The following is a 22,838-nucleotide window of genomic DNA, read 5'->3' on the forward strand; positions in this document are numbered from 1 at the left end:
CAAATGGACATGCCTAAACTTATGCGCAACTCTCCGCTTAAGCTTGTAGTCTATAAACCGCACTGAACTTTAGGTGTGGCTTATAGAATACCATTTACGCGGGTATTTTTCGGCGTTGATTTTTTTTAGGCGTCATATATAAGATCTAGGCCTTTATGCATAACTGCTATACAAATGACGAGGCCTGTTATAAAACTCTTTACTTTTTAAGTAAGTGGTTTATCATTGTCTTTTGTAAAGCAACAACTTATTTGTAGGTGTTTTGCAATGAGCTTGTTTTCTTCTTACAAATTGGTCATAGAGAAAATTTCCTCCTAAGCCTTCAGGGGAGTGATCCAACTGTACGGAATAGAAAGCGGGGAGGCATGTCAATCAGTTTAGGAAGTCTTTTACTAAGGTGCGCTAAGCAGTTAATGCATGAATTAGCATATGTTAACCACTTCTGCTCAAGTCCACAAATTGTTATCCTTGGTGGAATGGCAGTGGTGCATGCACTAATTCGCATGCTAACTGCATGCTGAGTTAGAGGGTGGAAACTAGGCGGGTCATGGGTGGAGAATGGGCATGGACTGAATATTATAATTAGCACGCTGTTCTTACCAGTGGCGGCCCTATCATTAGGCCACCTGAGGCATCAACTCCCGCCCTTCCCTCCCCAACCCCCTTTTTCCAAAATTACCATTTTCTATTCTTTTCTTGTTTTTGGAAAGAAGTTGGCCGCAGTGACTTCCATAAGCTGCCCTGCTGCCGGTCCTGGCTCCTTTTCTCTGCTGTGGGCAGCCTGCTTCTCTGACATAATTTCCTGTTTCCTCGGAGACGGGCCACCCACAGTAGACAGAAGGAGCCGGGACTGGTGGCAGGGTAGCCTATGGGAGTCACTGCCTCCGCCTTCTTTCGAAAAACAAGAATAGAAAAAGGTAATTTTGGGAAAGGGGATTGGTGATGGAAGGGCGGGGGGGGGGGGGGGGGGGGCAGTGGTGGAGGAGCCGGGACAACAGCTCATTTTCTGCCTCAGGCGGCAGATTGTCTTGGGCTGCCCCTGGTTCTTACCATACATGCAATAGTGCAGTTTTCAATGTGATAATTGCTGAAGACATGCTGGGTACGCTACTAACAATTACCACATAGCCTTTGCACTTAGCACATTTCAATTTTTGCTGTTAAGGCGTGTTAAGTGCAAAAACTTAGTAGACTTTAGTAAAAGGACCCTTTAGTTAGGTCAAGTTTTCATTTGCAACCTACTGACATTTTACAGTACAAAGCTGACTTACCTGTTAATACTGTCCTGCTCACCAACATCATCATAAACTTCTTGGTCATTTTCTTCTTGTTTAAATGAAGGCTTTTTGCTTCTCAGAGAATCATAGTCGATCTCCACCAGGGTTGTTTTAATATAGCCATCTGCGAAAATGGAAACCTCAATTTTTTTCATATACAATTCTGGTGCCATGGGTAAAACTGCCCATCAGTGCGTCACTCGTATGATGCCTAACAGTTTACCATGCAAAGCTTCAGAACAAAGGCACCTACTTTTCTTTTTGAAATAGTGCCTATGTAGGCCCTTCTGTATGTATCTACCCACGGCAAGCTATTATAAAATTACCCTCTATACTATTCTATAGGGACAGTTCTATAAATGGGTACCTCCTTTAAGGTGTCCCCATGCCTCTTGGTGAAATCCTATTCTATAATGGCATCTGGGCACCCAGATTCCATTATAGAATACTAGTGTAACCTGGCACGGGCATACTCACATTTAGGTGCCCACGCTGCAGGTGTTTAAATACAACAAAGGCGTGTTTCTGTAAGTTGTGTGGATACATTGCAACATTGCCCATGTCCTTCCCATACTCAACCCGTGTGAACGCTCCCTTGAATTTACACACTTTGGCCCTTATTTTTGAAGCGTATGGACATTCCAAAATGTTGAAACAGATGTCCTTGTGCTTGAAACGTCCAAATCCCAGTTTTGGATGTCCGACACTGCTGTATGTCCAAACAGCAAGGGGAAGAAGTGTTGTAGGTCTGTTTTGGGCAGTACTAGGGAAGGCCCAAAATCAGGACGTTCAACAGCAATTACCAAAGTGAAGGAAACGTCCAAGTCTAAAAAGAAGGAATCCTTAGTTATATCTGGTTCAATCACGAAAGGTGCTCTGATTGAGCAGCTGGCCATTGGAAGGATTAAGGCACTACACCTCCTTAATCACTCATTGGTTGCTATGCCTCTCCCCTGAAAGTGAAACGGGAAATGAAACCAAGGCTCTATGGTGCAGATGATCAAAAGCCCTGCACTGTTCCAAACAGCGCCCTAAAATTAGCATCGGAACAGCACGAGGCAATAACACCCCTATGATCAAAGCTAATAGTATGCAAATTTATGCATGCTATTAGACCTGATCATAAGAATACTTCTGCGGGATTGTGCCTGGGCTTGTGCCCAACGCATAATCCTCCTGTAGAAGTTGTTTGACAGGTCTGGGCTGTCAAAAAAAGCCCAAACCAGTCAAACATTCCAAGACACGATGTGACACGATGTGACCCCCCCCCCCCTCTACTGACAGCCCAACCCAACAGACGATGACCAGCCAGAAGAGTCTAACCTGACCCCCCGCCCCCTGACAGAATAGAGGGCTGGACCTCCAGCCCACCCCTGGTGGTGTAGCGCTCCTATCCCTGGTGTCTAGTGAACCCCCAAACTCCCCTGTACCTTCAATGACAGAGGAGGGAATATGGAAGCTTCTACCAGTGCATTCCAGGTTGCACTGGGCAGGGCAGTGCACATCATTTTGGAGGCAGTGCTGGAAGGAGGAGGGAGTGCTAATCCCTCTTCCATCATTGAAGGTATGGGAGCATTCGGGGGGGCAGAACGCTAGACCACCAGGGGAGGGCTGGAGGTCTAGCTGTCTATTCTGTTGGGTGGGTGGCTGGTTCGGGTTCTTCCGGCAGGGGTGATGGGGGGCCTGCTAACAAGCAGATGAATGCTGGAAAGGGCTCTCCACCCCCCCCCCCAATGCTCCCCATTCATCCCCAATGCTCTATAAACCCTAATGCCAGCTCCGAGCTGGCGTAGGGTTTACAGCAGTAACTGTGCCCTAGTTTGGTGTGATGCCCGTGGAGCATTGGGGAGGAATACAGATGTCCCTGTTTGCATGCATTTTCATACTATTAACATTCAGAGCTGGTGAGGACATTGTTACACACATTGACCAGCTTTGATCCTGGGGCGCAGGCAAACGCAGGTGCTAGTCCAGCGCTAAGGTAAAATTATGTATCATACCTGATAATTTTCTTTCCATTAATCATAGCTGATCAATCCATAGACTGGTGGGTTGTGTCCATCTACCAGCAGGTGGAGATAGAGAGCAATCCTTTTGCCTCCCTATATGTGGTCATGTGCTGCCGGAAACTCCTCAGTATGTCGATATCAAAGCTCCATCCGCAGGACTCAGCACTTAGAGAATTACACCCACAAAGAGACACTCTGCCCAGCTCACCACTGCCGAAACGGGGGAGGGGAATCCGTCCAGCTCATCCCTGCGGAGTGGGGGAGGGACACCACACCCGCTGATGCGGGGGGATCTGGCTTATCCTGCAACCGCAACCGCGGGAGGAGCTGACTGACCCTAACACCGCCGAAGCGGGAGGGGTACAAAGCTGCCCTACAGCCGCACGAAGCGGGAGGGAGCGCCGGCAGAATTTAGGTCTCAATCCAGCCCCGTAAAACGGAGGGGAGAGGAATGCAGCAGCTCACTGTAACACAAAATCGTCTCAACTCCTGAAGAATCCAATTGAAAAAACTTGAACACGAAGTCCTCCTGAACAGGAACTGAAGACTAAACTTGAACCTGAAATGCAACCAGAATAAAAACAGTACAGATATCTGGGAGGGGCTATGGATTGATCAGCTATGATTAATGGAAAGAAAATTATCAGGTATGATACATAATTTTACCTTCCATATCATCATGCTGATCAATCCATAGACTGGTGGGATGTACCGAAGCAGTACTCACCCAGGGCGGGACATAGAAATCCCTGACCGCAACACTGAAGCTCCAAACCGGGCCTCCGCCCGAGCAGCCACAGTCAAGCGGTAATGCCTGGAGAAGGTATGAGCCGATGCCCAAGTTGCCGCCTTGCAAATCTCTTCCAAGGAGACAGACCCGGCCTCCGCCATCGAGGCCGCCTGAGCTCTAGTGGAGTGAGCCTTCAGCCGGATAGGCGGCACCTTCCCCGCGGCCACATAAGCCACTGCAATGGCTTCCTTGACCCATCTTGCCACTGTAGGCTTAGCAGCCTGCAGACCCTTACGAGGGCCTGCAAACAGGACAAACAGATGATCCGACTTCCGGAAATCATTGGTCACTTCCAAGTATCTGATGATGACTCGTCTCACATCTAGATATTTGAGAGCAGAGTACTCCTCTGGGTAGTCCTCCCTATGAAAGGATGGGAGACAGAGCTGCTGATTCACATGGAAGCGAGAAACAATCCTGGGCAGGAAGGAAGGCACTGTGCGAATAGACACTCCTGCCTCAGTGAACTGCAGAAAGGGCTCTCGACATGATAGTGCCTGGAGCTCGGAAACTCTTCTGGCTGAAGTGATAGCCACCAAAAAGACTGCTTTCAACGTCAGGTCTTTCAGAGATGCCCTCGACAAGGGTTCAAAAGGCAGCTTCTGCAAGGCTCTTAGCACCAGATTGAGATTCCACGCAGGTACCACTGAGTGCAGAGGAGGGCGCAGGTGATTAACTCCCTTGAGAAAGCGCACCACATCTGGCTGCGAAGCCAGGGAAGCACCCTTCAGGCAGCCCCTGAAGCAAGCCAGAGCCGCTACCTGGACTTTAAGGGAACTGAGCGACAGGCCTTTCTCCAGACCTTCTTGCAGGAACGCCAACACTGAAGAAATTGGAGCAGTGAAGGGAGAAAGGGAGCCTGCCTCACACCACGATGCAAAGGTACGCCAAACCCTGGCATAAGCAGTAGAAGTAGAGCGCTTCCTTGCTCTCAGCATAGTGGCGATGACCTTGTCTGAGAAGCCTTTCTTCCTCAGACGCTGCCGCTCAATAGCCAGGCCATAAGACCAAAGGGGGAAGGATCCTCCATCACCACGGGACCCTGATGCAACAGGCCCTGCTCCGCTGGCAGTCGCAGAGGTCCGTCCACTGAGAGCCTGATCAAGTCCGCATACCAGGGACGTCTGGGCCAGTCCGGACCCACCAGGATTACCCGCCCTGGATGCTTTGCCACCCGGTCTAGCACCCTGCCCAACATGGGCCAGGGCGGGAACACATAGAGAAGCTCCTGTGTCGGCCACTGTTGGAGAAGAGCATCTACTCCCAGAGATCGAGGGTCCCGTCCTCTGCTGAAAAAGCGCGGCACTTGGCAATTGGCCGATGACGCCATCAGATCTAGGCTCGGCTGGCCCCAGCGCTTCGTGATGTCCAAGAACGCCTGAGCCGATAGCTGTTCCAGGTTCGCTTCTGCCCACTGGCATAGATTCATGGCCTCCTTGGCTAGAGGGGCGCTCTTGGTACCTCCCTGGCGATTAACATAGGCCACAGCCGTGGCATTGTCCGACAGGACCCATACTGGCTTCAACGCCAGTACCGGGAGAAACTCCAAAAGCGCCAACCGAATGGCTCTGAGTTCCAGGAGGTTGATAGACCACTTTGCCTCTGCAGGAGACCAGAGTCCCTGCGCTGTCCTGCCCAAGCAATGGACTCCCCAGCCCGTCAAAGAGGCGTCCGTCGTGACGACAACCCACTCCGGGGTCAAAAGTGGCATCCCTGCGGACAACTTGTCTGTCCTCAGCCACCAGCTCAGCGCCTTGGTCCAAGGGAAGGCGCACAGCGTAATCCTCCGACGCTGGAGTCCAGTGCTGCAGCAGAGAATTGTAGTGGTCTCATATGAGCCCTGGCCCAGGGCACTACTTCCATCGTGGCCGTCATAGAGCCCAACAGCTGCACATAGTCCCAAGCCCGAAGAGGAGAGGCTACTAGGAACTGGTCCACCTGAGCCTGAAGCTTGACAATTCGATTCTCCGGCAGGAACACTCTGCCCACTTGGGTGTCGAAACGAACTCCCAGATATTCCAGGGACTGAGTCGGGCGCAGCTGGCATTTCTCCCAGTTGATGATCGACCCCAGGGAGCTCAGAAGAGCAATCACCCGGTCTACAGCTCTGCCGCACTCTGCATAAGAGGGGGCTCGGATCAACCAGTCGTCCAGATAAGGATGGACTTGTACTTCTTCCTTTCGTAGGAAGGCCGCGATGACCACCATTACTTTGGAGAAGGTCCGCGGAGCAGTAGCCAACCCGAACGGGAGGGCTCTGAACTGGAAGTGTCGGCCCAGGACTGCAAAACGCAGAAAGCGTTGATGAGGAGGCCAGATGGGAATATGCAGGTAAGCTTCTTTGATGTCCAAGGATGCCAGGAACTCCCCTGCCTTCACTGCCGCTATAACAGAGCGGAGAGTCTCCATTCGGAAGTGCCGAACTTTCAAGGCCCGATTGACCCCTTTGAGGTCGAGGATAGGCCGTACAGAACCTCCTTTCTTTGGTACCACAAAGTAAATGGAGTAACGTCCCTTGCCAAGCTGATCTTCTGGCACCGGAACGACTGCACCCAGGCGGATCAGATTGTCCAAAGTCTGCTGCACTGCCACAGCTTTGACCGGAGACTTGCAGGGAGAGTGTACAAACCCGTCTCTTAAGGGTCGGCAGAACTCTAGCTTGTAGCCGTCTCTGATGACTTCCAGCACCCAAGTGTCTGAAGTTACCCTGGTCCATTCGCCCAGAAATGAGGACAGGCGTCCTCCAATCTGCACTGGGCCATGGACCAGGGCCCCGTCATTGGGTACGAGACCCTGGGGGAGGACCGGAGGAAGCACCTCTGGGACGGCGGTCTCTGCGAAAGGAATGCTGCTTGGGGGAGAAGTTCCTCTTGAAGGAAGAGGGGCAGAGGAGCCCGACTTGCCCGGGCGATACCGACGGGCTTCCTGAAACCGTCCTTTGGAGGAACCGGGGCGAGCACCGCTGGCCCGAGCCCTGACCTCTGGTAACCTCTTGCCCTTAGACGTGCCAAGATCGGTCACAATTTTGTCCAGCTCGACCCCAAAAAGCAGCTTGCCTTTAAAAGGCAACTTAGCCAGGTGAGACTTAGAGGCGTGGTCCGCAGACCAATGCTTCAGCCAAAGCCACCGCCGCGCAGAGACTGTCTGAGCCATACCTTTAGCTGAGGCTCTCAAGACATCATACAGCAAGTCTGCCAAATAAGCCAAGCCCGATTCCATGGCCGACCAATCAGCCCTCAAGGAAGGATCCGAGGGGGAAGCCCGCTGCACAATCGTCAGGCACGCCCTGGCCACATAGGAGCCGCAAACTGAGGCCTGCAAACTTAAAGCAGCCGCCTCGAAGGATGACCTTAAGGCCGCCTCCAATCTTCTGTCTTGGGCGTCCTTTAGGGCCGTGCCACCTTCCACCGGCAATGCCGTTTTCTTAGTCACCGCAGTGATTAAAGAATCCACGGTAGGCCAAAGAAAGGCCTCCCATTCACCTTCAGGCAGAGGATAGAGGCGGGACATAGCCCTAGCCACTTTGAGGCTCGCTTCTGGGACATCCCATTGAGCCGAAATCAAGGTGTGCATGGCCTCATGCACGTGGAAGGTTCTAGGCGGGCGCTTCGTCCCCAGCATAATGGCGGAGCCAACAGAGGCTGAGGGAGAGACGTCCTCCGGAGAGGAAATCTTCAAAATGCTCATGGCCTGCACTAACAGGTTGGGCAAATCCTCTGAGCGAAAGATCCGCGCTGCAGAGGGGTCATCCGCTCCATCCGAGCGGGAATCCGTCTCCTCCAAGGAATCCCCAAAGGATCGTTGGGAGAACTCAGATACGCTGCCCTCATCTACATCAGAGGAGACAGAGTCCTCTAGGGCCTGGAAATCCACCCAAGGGCGTTTGCTTCCGGAGGCCTCAACCCCTTTATCAGACGGCAGGGCAGCGTTTTGCATAAGAAAAGCCTGATGCAGCACTGTGCACTTCTGCAGCTTGGACCACGGCCCTAGCCGCACCCTCAACTGGTGCTCGCAAGAGCGGGGGAGAAATGTGCTGCGCATCCAAAATGGCGTCCGGTGCGAAACTCCGAGAAGGAGCCACGCGGGAAGAACGGCGCTTAACTTTGGCCGCTTTCTTACCATCGCCCGAATCAAGGGCGACCATAGTATTAACGTCTCCCAGCTCGAGGGCGGCCCAAGAAGAAGCCGTCCGAGCAGAGTGGCCGGCCAACATGGAGTGGGCGAGCAGCGGCGGATGGGCGCTTATGGCGGGAAAAGCCGCCGCACCGCAGGAAGAACCGGGACACCGACCGGACTCCAAACTAATGCTTAACAGAGGCGATTCAGGTTTTGAAATCCCCGCATCCCCGCTAGACGCACCCATGCGGTCCGCGGAGCGAATCCTCGCGCCCTTGCCCTCCGACGCCATAAGCCACGTGGAGACCGAACGGGGAACCCCCTGCCCGCTATAAAAAGGTAAAATTACCTGCTTCTCGCTCCGAGCTGTAACGAACTGGTGTCCCAGTGAGCAGCTGCAATAAACGTTGAAATAAATGTTGAAATAAACGCCCTTAAGGACGTCCAAAATTTTTTTTTTTTTTAATGGAGCCAGTGGGAGGGGGGAGAAAAGGATGGACTTGGCACCACCAGGTTTGCACTTGCTCAAGAAGAGCCCTCAACCCCTAAAAATTAGGCTTGGAGACCTAGCCAGAGCTGCTGCTGTGTGTGACCACCACCTGCTGAGATAGAGAACATACTGAGGAGTTTCCGGCAGCACATGACCACATATAGGGAGGCAAAAGGATTGCTCTCTATCTCCACCTGCTGGTAGATGGACACAACCCACCAGTCTATGGATTGATCAGCATGATGATATGGAATGGCCTCTAGCGCCCATGTTTGCTTTTGATCATCTGGCTGTATGCCAGATGCAGGTATTATGGGCATTCTGAAGAAAGCAGCATGCAGAATAGAGGGGCAGCCTAGTGGTCAGTGCAGTGGACTGTAAACCAAGAGACACAGGTTCAAATCCCCTCTCTTTTTTTCTTATTGTGAGCCCTTCAGAAAACAGAGAAATATCTACTGTACCTAAATATATAAGCGCTATTCTATAAGAGTGCAGGTAAGTGGCATTGCGCGTAAATGCATGGGGGACATTCACATGAGCATAGGCGGGGCTGCCACTTATGCATGCAACTTACAGAACACAGTAAGTTATGCATGGCCTTGTTGCATTTAGGTGCCTGCAGTTACACCAGGTCTATGGCTGGTGTAACTGCGGGACTGTTAGAGAATAGATTATCACCATATAGCATCCATCCATCCAAAAGGAGGTGCTCACTTATAGAATTGCCTCTAATACTTCAGACAGGATCTTCCCACAGACATGTACAAAGTCATTATTACCTCTTATTTTTACTGGATCAACTTCTCTGTTGGTGCCTTAGTATTGTTTTGGCTCTAGTCATGCCTTGTCACTCTTTTTTGCTGTCTAGGCATCATCTCAAGCTGCCCAATATTCCGCGCTATTTAACCGGCCAAGAAAGGCTCCTGGCTGGTTAAATAGAGCTTAACCAGCTATCCTGCAATATTCGAGGTCAGCGCTTAGCAGATAACCAGCTATAGTGCACGACATAGCTGGTTATCCACTAATATTCAGCGCATCGCTAAGTTTGGCGGCCAAATTGGGCAGCCGAAATAGCAGGCCTATCTTTGGCCAGTTTCAACTTAACCAGCCACCACTGAACGCAGACTTGACTTGAAACCGGCCAAAAATAAACCAGATATTCAATGCCAGTCACCAGAAATGGCCTGGCATTGTACATCCGGGCTCAGGTCTGACCGTGGGAGGCAGCCCGGCTCACTCCCGCAGTCTGAATATCAGCCCCGAGATCTTTCTGCTGAATGGTGCACTTCAGTATCTCACCTCTCATCACACACTGCTCTCTTGTATTTCTTATCTTCAAATGCATAAATGGCACATTTTTGGCATTGAACTATTCTGCACTGCTGGTCATTTGCTCAGAGAGAGCGATATATAACATTTTATTTTAAAAATATAAAAAAATAAAACCCCAGCTGCCAAGCACATGACCACTTTGAGATTTCTTAGGCCACTCTTCATTTTATCTCTTCAGAAGTGTTATTCCGTTGGAGATCTAAGGACCCTGTTTACTAAGCCATGCAAACCTTTTAGCAATATAGTGGGTGTCTCTATCGTTAGCATGTGCTAATTTTTAATGTGCGCTAAAAAGTTAGAGCGCCTACAGCACAGCTTAGTAAACAGGGCCCTTAATGTCATCTGCAAAAAATCAAACATTCCCCGCGCTAACCCCTTTAAAATACCATTCTTACAATAGTGCAATAAGTGATTAATTTGCCTACTTACTTAAAGTGTTTTGCAATGATTTTTGATACCTATAATAGAACGTAATTTGAACAATGAAAATAAAAAAAGTAGAAAAAAAGTCTTACATGAGTCTTTCACTCTGCCCAACCACTTTCCTTCAGGATTATCTGTAATGCGAATAATTTCAATTTCTTCTCCTTGTTTCACACTCAGTTCATTTTTTCCACCCTTGTAGTCTATGCAGGCTCTTGCATGATGAAGGATTTCAATAGGTCCTACCAACTACATGGAGCAGATAAGAGAAGTTTCAAAAGAAATAGTTAGTTTTCAGGAAATACAGGTGAAAGGAAACTGCATAAACATTGTAAAAGACACATAGAAACATAGAAAAATGTAGGCAGATAAAGACCGTATGGCCTAAGCAGTCTGTCCATCCATGCCATCTACTCTCCTTATCACTCCCTTAGAGATCCTATGTACTTGTCCCAAGCTCTCTTGAATTCAGATATTGTTTTCATCTCCACCACTTCCACCGGGAGGCTGTTCCATAAATTCACCACCCTTTGCATGAAAGAGTATTTCCTTAGGTTACTTCTGAGACTATCTTCATCCTATTCACCCTCAGTCTAGAGTTTCCTTTCAATTGCAAGAGACTCGCTTCCTGTGCACTTATGCCACGTGGGTATTTAAATGTCTCTACCATATCTCCTCTCTCCTACCTTTCTTCCAAAGTATATATATTGAGATCTTTAAGTCTGCCCCCATACGCTTTATGATGAAGATCACTGACCATTTTACTAGCTACCAACTGGACCAACTCCATCCTCTTTATATCTTTTTGAAGGTGCAGTCTCTAGAATTGTCAGGGCTGGTCTTAGGCAGAGGCGACCAAGGCAGCCACATAGGGCCCTGCGCCTAAGGGGGCCCCGCGCGGCGCGCCTGAACTCTGTCTCCGCTCCAACCTCCGCTCGCCTCGGACGACCGCATTATCATGATGATCCCGCTCGGCCGCTCCGCTCCCGCCACCACCGGCACCCACCCCCGGCTTGGGCCCGCTGAGCTCGCCGTCAGCTCCCGAGTCCCCGGACCCTGGCGACAGTAACTTGCAGCAAGCCAGCGACGGCCCCGCCCCCCGACAGACAGTTGCAGCGATGGCTCACCTCTGCTCCAGCTTTTCACTTTCCGCTCAATGTCCCGCCTTCTGATGAGGTATTTCCTGTTTCCTCGAGGGCGGGAGTCACTGAGTGGGAAAAGCTGGAGCCTAGTCCGAGCTGAGCCATCGTTGCTGTGGTGCGAGTGCGACAGCGAGTGCGGTGCAGACTCGTGGAGCGAGCAAAGCAACAGACAGGGCTACAGTGTGCCATTAAGGCGGGCTGCAAGGCATGATAGCTTTTTTCTATAGGAACCTTTTTAAATTAAAGTGGTCTTGATTTGCGAATGGAACCTGTCCTGATGATCGTCATGTTGCCTAACTGTCTGTCTCTGTGGTTTGAAATGTTCAGCTGTAGTATGTCCATTTTTGTCAAAGATTTTGGCCCTTGCTTCCAGTGAGCCACAGTAGTCCCCTTCTTCCCCTTTCAGTCCCTGCCCACCTTTACCCATAGATATTCTTTTAATCTTTTACCTTCCTTCTTCAATGCACCTTAATTTTATTAATTCTTCCTTCTGAGCTTTACTCATCCTCCCCTAAGTGGTCCCATATACCTCAATCCTTCCCCAGGGTTCACCCCCAAGTCTCACCTGTACTCCACTACACCTCAGTCACCCTCCACCCTCCCAGTATCATTCATTCTCTCACTAGTGCTGCCACACATCCCCATCCATCTTCCTCCCTTAGTGCTCTCCCACTCCAGATCCTGTTATCCTTTCCCATATTATGTCCAAGCCTCTCATCTCCCCAGTAGCCTGTATTACAGCCTTAGTCGTCCTTGATGCAGTACTCCCCTAACTTCATTCATCCTTCCGCTCTCACTCATCCTGCCTCCCCAGTGTTTCCCCTATGTTAGTCACTTAATTTCTCCACTGCTTCCACCAGGTATCTCCCTTATACTCTCCACCATCCAGTGACTCTTCCCCTCGTCACCTCCCCCCCAGCATCTCTCCCTACCCTATCCCTCTATGTCCAGTATCACTCATCTCTCATTGGGGTGGCGCTAGGGTGGGGGCGGGGCTAGGATGGGGCCCCACCAAATTGGTCTGCACAGGGCTCTGCACTTGCTAAGATCGGCCCTGAGAATTGTACACAATATTCTAAATGAGGTCTCACCAGAGTCTTATACAGGGGCATCATCACCTCTTTTCCTACTGGCCATTCTTCTCCCTAAGCACCCAAGCATCTTTCTAGCTTTCAATGACGCCTTTTCTGTTTGGCCACCTTAAGATCATCACATATGAGCACACCCAAGTGTGGTTTCTGGTTTTATGACACAACAATAGTATAGATTTGAAATGGTGATGGTACTTGGATGGTGATTCTACACAGAGGTGTCTATATTTAGGTATCTATTTGGAGCCCATTCAATATCCTTTATAGAATACTATGTGTAACTGGGTATATGAATGTATATATTTAAGCGTAAGCACAAAAACACCAGCCATAGAGCTGGTGTAAATGCTCATACCTAGCTTGGGAAGATATACGCATAACTCATAGTTACTCTATAAGTTATGCATGCAACTGTATGCCCCATTCACACTACCCCAACTGTGCCCACATGAGCACCTACCTGCAATGTATGTGTTATCAAAGATATGTACATACTGACAGGATAGCATGCAGCCAGATTATTGCCATCTCCCTAATTCTTTAAAAGTCGCCAATAATTGTGTGTGCAAATTTGGGCATGCATCCAATTTGCATGCACAATTTAATTGAACAAGCCAATTAGTGCCAATAATTGGCTTTTTAACAAGCAATTATTGGCACTAAAGTTAATTGAACATTACATGTGTAAATTTAGGTTCAGGATCCACGCCTAAAATTTACATGCGATTTGAGAAAGGGGGTGAAGAAATGGGAAGGTCATGGGTAGAATGGGAGAGTTCCTAAAACTTACAAGCATTGTTAAAGAATAACGGGGATCTGTGCCTAATGTAGGGACTACTACTACTTATCATTTCTATAGTGCTACTAGTTGTAAGCAGCGCGCACATTTGTACCATGTTTCAGTTGGTGCAAATTGCCGCACCTAGAGTTAGGCACAATTCCTGGCATAAGCGCTATTCTATAAACAGCACATAAGAGTAACTTATAGAATTATTTTTCTGGCGTCAATTTTTTTGGCACCATATATAGAATCTAGCCCTATATATGTATATGTGTTCACATGGATGTGTAAATATCTAGACATTGTTTTTCTTTTCTTTGGAAGGGCACTGAACAAGTTTTGAGACAGTTCGAGATGTGGATCAATACACTGGACCCTAATTTGAAGATTACTTTGAAATACAGTTCTACTCAGATTGAATTCTTGGATGTTTGGGTCACCAAGAGCAATGGTGGCATATATACTACCCTGTATCAGAAGTCTGTAGAGCGCAACAGTTTCTACATTTTTTTAAAGTTCAATAAGTTTTATTAATTTTAAAAATAATTATCAAAGTAATAATAATAATAACAAAAACATTGTCATTAGAACATAATAACTAAGAAGAAGGAAGAAAACAATTACACATGTAGGTCACATATATGTGTACTTAATCAATTATCTGATCATATAGTAAAGGTATTCTTGTTGTGGATTAGGAATTGATTATTAAACAGAAAACAGAAGGTGGGTTAAATGGTCATTTCTCTCAATGGAGGAGGGTGAACAGTGGAGTGCCACAGGGATCTGTACTTGGACCGGTGCTACTTAACATATTTATAAATGATATGGAAATCATAACAAGTGAGGTGATTAAATCTGCAGATGACTCAAAACTACCAAAGGTTGTTAATACACATGTGGACTGTGAAATATTGCACGAAGACCTTAGGAAATTGGAAGACTGGGCGTCCAAATGGCAGATGGAATTTAATGTGGACAAATGTAAGGTGATGCACATTGGAAAGAATAATCCGAATCACAGTTACCAGTCAATAGTTTTATCATCAGTTTGAAACATCCTGTTATTCCATATATATAAAGATCAGAATTTAACCAAGGATATTGAACATTGTTTATCAATTTCTGAAAATATAGTTTGCATTGATTGTAGTACGCTATTAGAGTTTTAGTTACTGGGGTCACAGGTAGATATGATAAGGGTATAGAAGACCAGCATTCTATTCAAATTTACACTACAAAGATATACCAGGATATCAGTACATATTATCCAACTCGAGGATTGTCGTATAATGAAGGCATAGTGATATTCAAGAAAACTGGGAGAATTCACTCCACCCAAAGTTTTAGAAGCTTTCAGTGTTTTTAGTGCTATGCATGGGGATTTTTTTAGCCCATAAGAATCAATTTTAAAATGTTTCAATTGTCTTATATATAGTAAGTGGAAGGGTGACAGGTAACTTACTGAGTGTGTAATTTAATTTGGGCAGAATCGTCATTTTAATTGTGTCTAACCTTCTCCACCAGGATAGCAGTAAGAGACCATTTTTGGTCAATTCTGTTGTGTCTTAATAAGTAAATCAGCATTAAGCTGGATAGTATTTTCTAGGGTTGGAACAAATAAAACTCCTGTATATTTTATTAATGTAGGTATCCATTGGAAACCATATTTATAAATCAAATCCTTGATATCTGGACAATTAAGGGGTAGAATTTCAGATTTGGATACTGAAGAGAAATTCCTAATGGTTTTGAGAATGGCTGGTATGGAAATAGGCGTGATGTATAGAAGAATATCATCTGCATAGACATATCTTGGCAATGACATGTCCAATATTTATGCCAGAAATATCTTGGGAAGCTCTGATTATAATTAAAAGAAGTTCTAATGCAAGATTAAATAGCAGAGGGTAGAGGGGGCATCCATGTGTGGTGCCTCGTGTTGGATTAAAAGGGGAGGATTTTGTATTATTTATGAGAATTCTGGTAGTGGAGTGAGAATATAGGACTCTAATCATGTGAATAAATTCTTCAGCAAAACCAAACCAGTTAAGTACTTGAAACATAAATGGTCATTCAACACTGTCAAATGCCTTTTCAGCATCTAATGCTATGGCTATAGCAGGAGTATCAGATTGGTGTGACTGTATTACAATGTTAGTAAGAAGTCTGGTGTTATCATATGAATGATGCCTGTGCATAAAACCTGTTTGATCAGGGGAGATTAATTTGGAAAGGACCCATTTGTAACCTGTCTACTATGATTTTGGCGTATAGTTTAGCATTCACATTAATTTATGATAGAGATCTATAATTTTGTACAAACCTGGGATCTTTACCTGGTTTTGGAAGAACTATTATGTTGGCCTCTGTAAATGAGACATGTACTGTTCCAGATTCAAGAAGATAAGAAAAAAAGGATGTTAGTGTAGGTGATAATATTGATATAAAGGCCATATAAAATTTCACTGCAAAACCATCTTGTCCGGGTGCCTTTTTAAGTGCCATACCTTTCAGAGATAATTCAATTTGTTGGGTGTAATTGGCTTGATTAAAGTTTGGCTGTCAATGGGCTGTCAAAGGATGAGAAATGTTATATAGAAAATGGCTAGGAGAAGAAGTGTCATTTGCTTCAGATTCATATAATTCTTAAAACATTGTTGGTGTTATCTTAAATAACTGAGATGTTCTTTCTCTCAGAACGTGATGTTCTCGGAGTAATATTGTGCGTGTCCCACAAAATAATCCAATTTGAATCTTGTGGAGTGTTGAATTGAAAGAATTCTTTAACAGAATTTGCAATTAGAGAGTGGAATTCAGGGTTATCAAGAAGTGAGGCATTAAACCTCTATGAGGTTTACTTGGTGTAAATCCTCAAATCTAAAGTTAAGCTCTAAGCATATTCTATAAATAGCACCTAACTTTCAGCGTCATTTATAGAATAGTGCTTAGCATGTTTTTTTATTTATTTGGATTTTGCTCACACCTTTTTCAGTAGTAGCTCAAGGTGAGTTACATTCAGGTACGGTGGATATTTCTCTGTCCTAGGAGGGCTCACAATCTAAGTTTATACCTGAGGCAATGGAGGGTTAAGTGACTTGCCCAAGATCACAAGGAGCAGCAGCGGGATTTGAACCAGCCATCTCTGGATTTCAAGACCGTTGCTCTAACCACTAGGCCACTCATTATATTTTCCGCACCATTTTTTCAGCACTATTTATAGAATTTGGTCCAATGTGCTTTAACTTTTGCAGTTAATTTGTGTTAGGTGCAAAATCTTAGCACACCTTAATCAATAGGTGCCATAATAATTTACTGTTATAGAGCATCTTCTATCCAAATGTTGGGCCAGTGGTAGTTCCAGGTTGCCACGCAGCAACCCTTTCGTAAAAGGGCTCCCTTGTGATTTCATGGCTCTAACCACAAGACCATTTCTCATCTATGATCTTTAAATTTTTACAGTAGTGGAGAGACCTTACCTTGAATCGTTTTCTTATTTCTTGCTCTCTCTTTTCTTTCTCTTTCTGTTCTTTTTTCTCCAGTTCTTGTCGTTTCTTTTCTTCTTTTTCTTTCCTTATTTCTAGTTCTTTTCTTGATGGGGATCTTAGATAGAAATTAAGTGGCTAAAAACACGCTTACATTTAAGGTGTGAGCACTTACATCAGCCTTATATCTGGCATAAATACCCATGCCTTGTTGTGAGCTAGAACATATGTAAATTAAAGTATTCTATAATTTATGCATGTGCTTGTGCATTCTGTATATGATCCACTCAAACTCAGCCAATGCACATACCTACCAGCAAAATATGCACCATCAAATCATGGTGAGTAATTTTCCACTAATCGGTATTCTATAAGAGGTCATCTATGTGGACAAATGCCTGCTAATGCATACAAATGACTAAGATACTGCCATTTACTCGCCTTCTTTTTTTTAGTTGTTGTTACATTTGTACCCTGCGCTTTCCCACTCATGGCAGGCTCAATGTGGCTTACATATTATATACAGGTACTTATTTGTACCTGGGGCAATGGAGGGTTAAGTGACTTGCCCATAACTAGGCAGATCTTTACAGAATAATCTCATACGTGAGTACCTATGTATTTTATAAAAACACATGGAAAACAAATGACAGTGGGAAGCTTTTTGTATAGAGACTATACTGCAGTTCGCCACAGATGCACCGTATCTCCTAAGGGTCTTTTTAAAGACGAATTATACAATCACTACAGTGAAGATTTATTTTAAGTGATTTACATGGGTATATGGTCATACAATTTATGCAAGCCATTTTTGCACAAAAATAGTCTTTACACACATAAAAGTCTGTACAAATTTACTCTCCCCCTCACCCCTGGACAAAGTATGCAGATTTATTTTATCTGTAGACTTTGCATTTTTTTTTTCTATGAAACTTGCCATGGATACAAACTACCCACAGACATGTGAGCTTGCTTCATCAGTGGAGAGTTTGTCAAGGAAAATAACATAATGTCTTTGAGGGGCATTTTTGATATGACATCTAAGTCTGATTTTGGATGCTTTACTAAAAATGTCCAAAAATCGAGTGGCAAACATAGCAATTTTCAAACCAGATATACTTCTAGCTTGTTTCAAAAATTGCTGTTTTCTAGATTTTTTTGTGCTCAGTGTGTCTATTGGTACCATTTTCAAAAAAAGAAAAAAAAAATCGTTCTAGGGAAAAATGCACAATAAAAGGCCATTGGGATATCTGGGGAGCAGGATTCTTAGCAGACTGGCCACACAGACATTCCAGCAGAGCAGTGGGGCAGATTAGGGGGCACTGCAATGGACTTCATATAAAAGTTCCCAGGTACACATCTCACCATAACCCCCTTATATTGTATGGTGCACCCTCCAGGAATAGCAAAAAATGTACTATACCCAACTATATACCACTACAAGAGCCCTTAAACCTCAAGGTGTCACCTATATATGTAGGTACAGTAGGTATTTTGTGTTTTTTGGAGGGCTCACACTTTCCATCACAAGTGTACCAGTTAGAGTGGGACATAGGGCCTAGGTCACCTTCTCTATAGCAGTGGCGTAGCCAGACTTCGGTGGGAGGGAGGGTCCAGAGCCTGAGGGGAGGGGGCACATTTTAGCCCCTGGCGCCACCGACCTCCCACTATTTTTGACCCCTCCTGGCACCAATCCTTTCGATCCCCTCTTCCCGCTGCGCCAACCCTCCTCCGCTGCCGCTGTCGGGTACCTTTGCTGGCGGGGGTCCCCAACCCCCGCCAGCTGAGGTCCTCTTCTCTAGCGCGGCCGCGTTGCTGATCTGCAAGGGCAGGCTTCTGTTTCTGTGAGTCTGACGTCCTGCATGTTGTATGTGTAGGATGTCAGACTCACAGAAACAAAAGCCTGCCCTTGCAGATCAGCAATGCGGCCGCGCCAGAGACGAGGACCTCAGCTGGCGGGGGTTGGGGACCCCAGCCAGCAAAGGTACCTGACGGCGGCAGCGGGGGGGGGGGGGGGGGTCGAAGGGGTTGGCGGTGGGGGGGCAGGGCCAAATCTACGTGGGCCCATGCCCCCGTGGCCCTACGTAGCTATGCCCCTGCTCTACAGTGCACTACACCAACCACTAGGCTACTCCAGGAACCTGCTTGCTGCTCTAAGAGGAATGCCCATTATATCTGCTGCTATCAAAGAGCCTGGTATGGACTGTCACTTTCACTTCTAAGAGGTGTAGGGGGGGGTTACTGACCATTGGGAGATTAAAGAGGGGGTCATGCATTCATCCCTCCGGTGGTCATCTGGTCGGTTTGGATTCCTTTTTAGAACTTGGCCATTATTGAAACAGGTCTAAATAAAAATGTCCTATTTTTTTGGCCTAGAAGTTTTGTCCATGTTCCTTTATTGCAGAATCATGTAAGTCTGCCCTAGTCCCACCCAAAACGCACCTCCAATATGCCCCCTTCTGATTTAAACGAACTGCAGAGAAAAACGTTCTACATACGAGTATCAAAAATCATGATTTGGACGTTTTTCTGAGAAAAACGTGCATCTGTCATTTTGGACATTTTTCTGTTTTGAAAATGAGCCCCTTTGAAAGTACAACCTGCATGCTTTATTTTCTTCCCCTGACCTAAATATGTCCCGAGAAATCCCTTCTCTAAATGCAACCATGACTATGCACATTTTGGGACAACTCTTAACTGTTTTGAGGAGATCAATTTTCAGGCAGCCAATATATGCACATAAATCACTCTTTAACCATGTAAATAGCTCTGAAAACTGCCCTTACACTGGACAGAAGCTGTAGGAATGTTAATAAAAGCCATTTATCTAGTTTTTGGAGGCAGGAGTCGAAGTAGAGATAGGATCCATTAGCAAGCTCTGCTTCCTGCTTATTTTATTATCTTTATTTGGATCTTGGAGAATTATTTTTGTTATATTTGAGAAAAAAAGCAGTGGAATACAGTTGATGCTTGTGAAAAAAAGATATCAGCTACTGTTTTTCTCCTGGAAGTCAACCCCTATACAAATAAAAAGAAAATAATTATAGAAAACCTAGTGGTCAGAGCAGTGAGCTGAGAACCAGGGAGGCCCAGGTTCAGATCCCACTGAGGCTCTTTCTGACCTTTTGACAAGTCACTTAACCCTCCATTGCTAGTACTGCAAGACCTCCACTAGAGATTGTGGTGGCCATTTTCAAGAAGGAACCACAAGGGGCAGGTTTGCTCCTGCCCCTTGGACCACTAGACCACCAGAGAAAGTAAGTAGGCCTGAGGGTGAATTCTGGGGTTTGGGGGTTGAGGTGGGGGTGGCAGGGTGTTTGAAAGTCCTCAGGAGGTAGTGGGAAGGGTGATTGGAGGTCCTCAACTGGCAGTTATATGGGTGCCAACTGATATTCAGTGCTGGCAGTCACATAGTTGCCAGCTCCTCCCTGACTCTGCTCTCAGAATGGCCCTCTCAGGCTCACTTAAAAATGACTGGTCAGAGCTGATATTCTGTGGCTTAAGGCAAGTTGAAGTTCAATACAGGTATGGTAAGTATTTCCCTGTTCACACAGAGCTTGTATTTGAGCCAATGGAAGGTTCAGTGACTTGCCCAAGACCACAGGGAATACCACTGGGAATTTGATCTATGTTTCTTGGTTCTCAGCCAACTGCTATAATTATTAGGCTATTCCTGTACTCCATATTTATAACCTCTAAGGAGCTATGTTGTCTGCATCCTACTGACCTATCCTCCTCACTCTCTGTTATAATCCAATCATCACAGCATCCCTTTTAGACTTTGCCAGAATGGATTGTTCCAGTAAGGGTATATAAGGATCTTTAGAGTCTTCTAGGAGTCCTGAGATGTATGGTAGTAGTGATGGGATATACCAGTTTCTTTCTCTCTCTCATATCTGCAGGAAAATATCTGCAGATCTGGTGCAAGATCTCTATAAGCTCATTCTCTATTTTTACCGAGCCAAGAAAGGGGAAGAAGGTAAGAATGCATGAAACTGCCCTTTCTAATTTTTCTTCTCTGTGGTCATCAGGTTGTGGAAAAGAAAGTTGTTCCCTTTAAAAGAAGTTTGTGGTGTACCCTATCAACATGCATGAGTTAGCATTTTGGTACCTGTTCGATAGGAACTGGCATTTGGAGATCTTACAGCTATATCCTGCCATTAGTGTTGGATTTTTCATTTATTGGTGAGTGAAGATATGATTATCTTAAAATTTATATAGTATTGGAATTAGTTGTAATGTGTGATGAATGATAATGGATATTGTGCATAAAGGTTAACAGCTCCTGAGGACGTCTTAGTGGCGAAACACAATTTTGTGTCAGGTTGAAAATGAGCCTTAAAGAGAGGAGACAACTAGAAGACTGATAAATGGCTTTGAAGAGTGAAAACAACTAACTGGATACACTTATGAGAAGATAAAATTGTTCCCTAAGTTTGAAGAACTGAATTAACTAAGTGTTATTTATACACTGGAACCTGGGAATAACTTTTGTGATACAGAGGATTTAATACCAAAAGGATTTTTTAAGAATATTGCATGATGGATTGTTGCAATTCTGGGTGGGGGGGGGGGGGGGGGGGTAGGTATACTTCAGTGCACGTTTTATAACTAATGTAGTGTTATAATGTTGGAGTTTGAAATAAATTTGTATTTTGTATCTTGCTAATTTTATACTGGAATTGGTATTTAATTTGGACTTTCTATTTTAATTCTCATATTATATGAGAAAGTTGTTCAGACTCACAGAAGAGATTCATGTTACTGAGCTCAAGAGAGAGTTTTTCATAGAGAAGTTATCAAATGGACTCTCAATCAGTGAGACAATCTAAAAGAAACTGAGTTAGTGCCAATCGGGCACAGGAGAAGAGTCTGATACTCAACGTAAAGAGAAAAACAAGATTTGGACAGGTTCTTGAAGGAGATGTCCATAAGTCATTATTAAGGTGAACTTGGGGAAATCCACTGCTTTTCCTCTTCATTGTTTATTTCCCCAGTTCTCTTTTCTTTGCATCTTCACTCACAGCTAGATTTTACTTCTCCTTCTCCCTTTCTCTCACCCTGCAGTTCTCAGTCTCCCTCATTTTACATCTTACCTATCTAAAGGATTTCTATGTTCCATTTTCACTCCCTCTCCAATCATCATTTATGTTCCTTCAGGTCTCAATCCCTTACCTGGCATCCAGCCGCTTTCTTCTTTCTCTTACCCTTTACTCAGTTTCCCCAATCCCTTTTTTATCTCTTCACAGGTCTGTCCCTTTTGTCTGTCTTTTCACACTTCCTCTCATCCCTTTTCCAGCCCCTCCAGATCCTTCACACCCCCTCCTTCCAAACACTCTTCCTCTTTCTCATCCTTTGCCTCCCTCCATCCCTTCAGCCCCAGTATCAGACCCTTTGTTCTACCCTACTCCTAGCATCATCCCCCTTCCCCACCTGTCCAGCACCTTTAAATCTGCTGCAGAGTTTATTTTTTCTCTTGCCTCTCTGCTTATCATTTCTAATTTCATCAGCCTTATGGTGCTGATGGTCAGAGCACAGAGGGCAGACAGAATGGCAGGAGTGATAAAAATAAACTTCTGATTGTCTGCAGCTCATTTAGAAATACTGGACAGTGAAATTTTGCTGAGCCAGTCCACCAGATTTTTGGGAGGCGTGTGTGTGTGGAAATTCATCAAGTGGCGTTAGGGCTTTAAGTCTTATTAATTGGCCCTTAACGTGACTTAAACAGTCCTAACGCCGCTTTTCTAAAAATACTATGGTGATATTTAAATCGCCACAGATTAGTTAATAATGGGATGCAAAATATAAAAATGCATGTTTTGCATCTCATTACTATGCAAATCCCCTAACATGACTTGTGGTGATGCATCGTAAGTTGCGTTAAGGCCCGAAAACCATGGGG

The 22,838-nt window shown here is 45.7% G+C and overlaps 1 protein-coding gene across 5 annotated transcripts in view; it reads right to left on the reverse strand.

The window, feature by feature from the left end:
- The window catches only part of FYB1 (FYN binding protein 1), a 270,798-nt gene that overhangs the window by 55,300 nt on the left and 192,660 nt on the right, over positions 1-22,838 (reverse strand). For all 5 annotated transcript variants that reach the window (XM_030193065.1, XM_030193068.1, XM_030193064.1 and 2 more), the window contains exons 7-9: positions 16,931-17,054; positions 10,530-10,686; positions 1,272-1,401 (exon numbers count right to left, since the gene is read on the reverse strand). In XM_030193065.1, the coding sequence (XP_030048925.1) occupies positions 1,272-1,401; positions 10,530-10,686; positions 16,931-17,054 (411 nt within the window). The remainder of the gene's footprint in view (positions 1-1,271; positions 1,402-10,529; positions 10,687-16,930; positions 17,055-22,838) is intronic.

This window comes from Microcaecilia unicolor, chromosome 2, assembly GCF_901765095.1.
Source record: "Microcaecilia unicolor chromosome 2, aMicUni1.1, whole genome shotgun sequence".
NCBI lineage: Eukaryota > Metazoa > Chordata > Amphibia > Gymnophiona > Siphonopidae > Microcaecilia > Microcaecilia unicolor.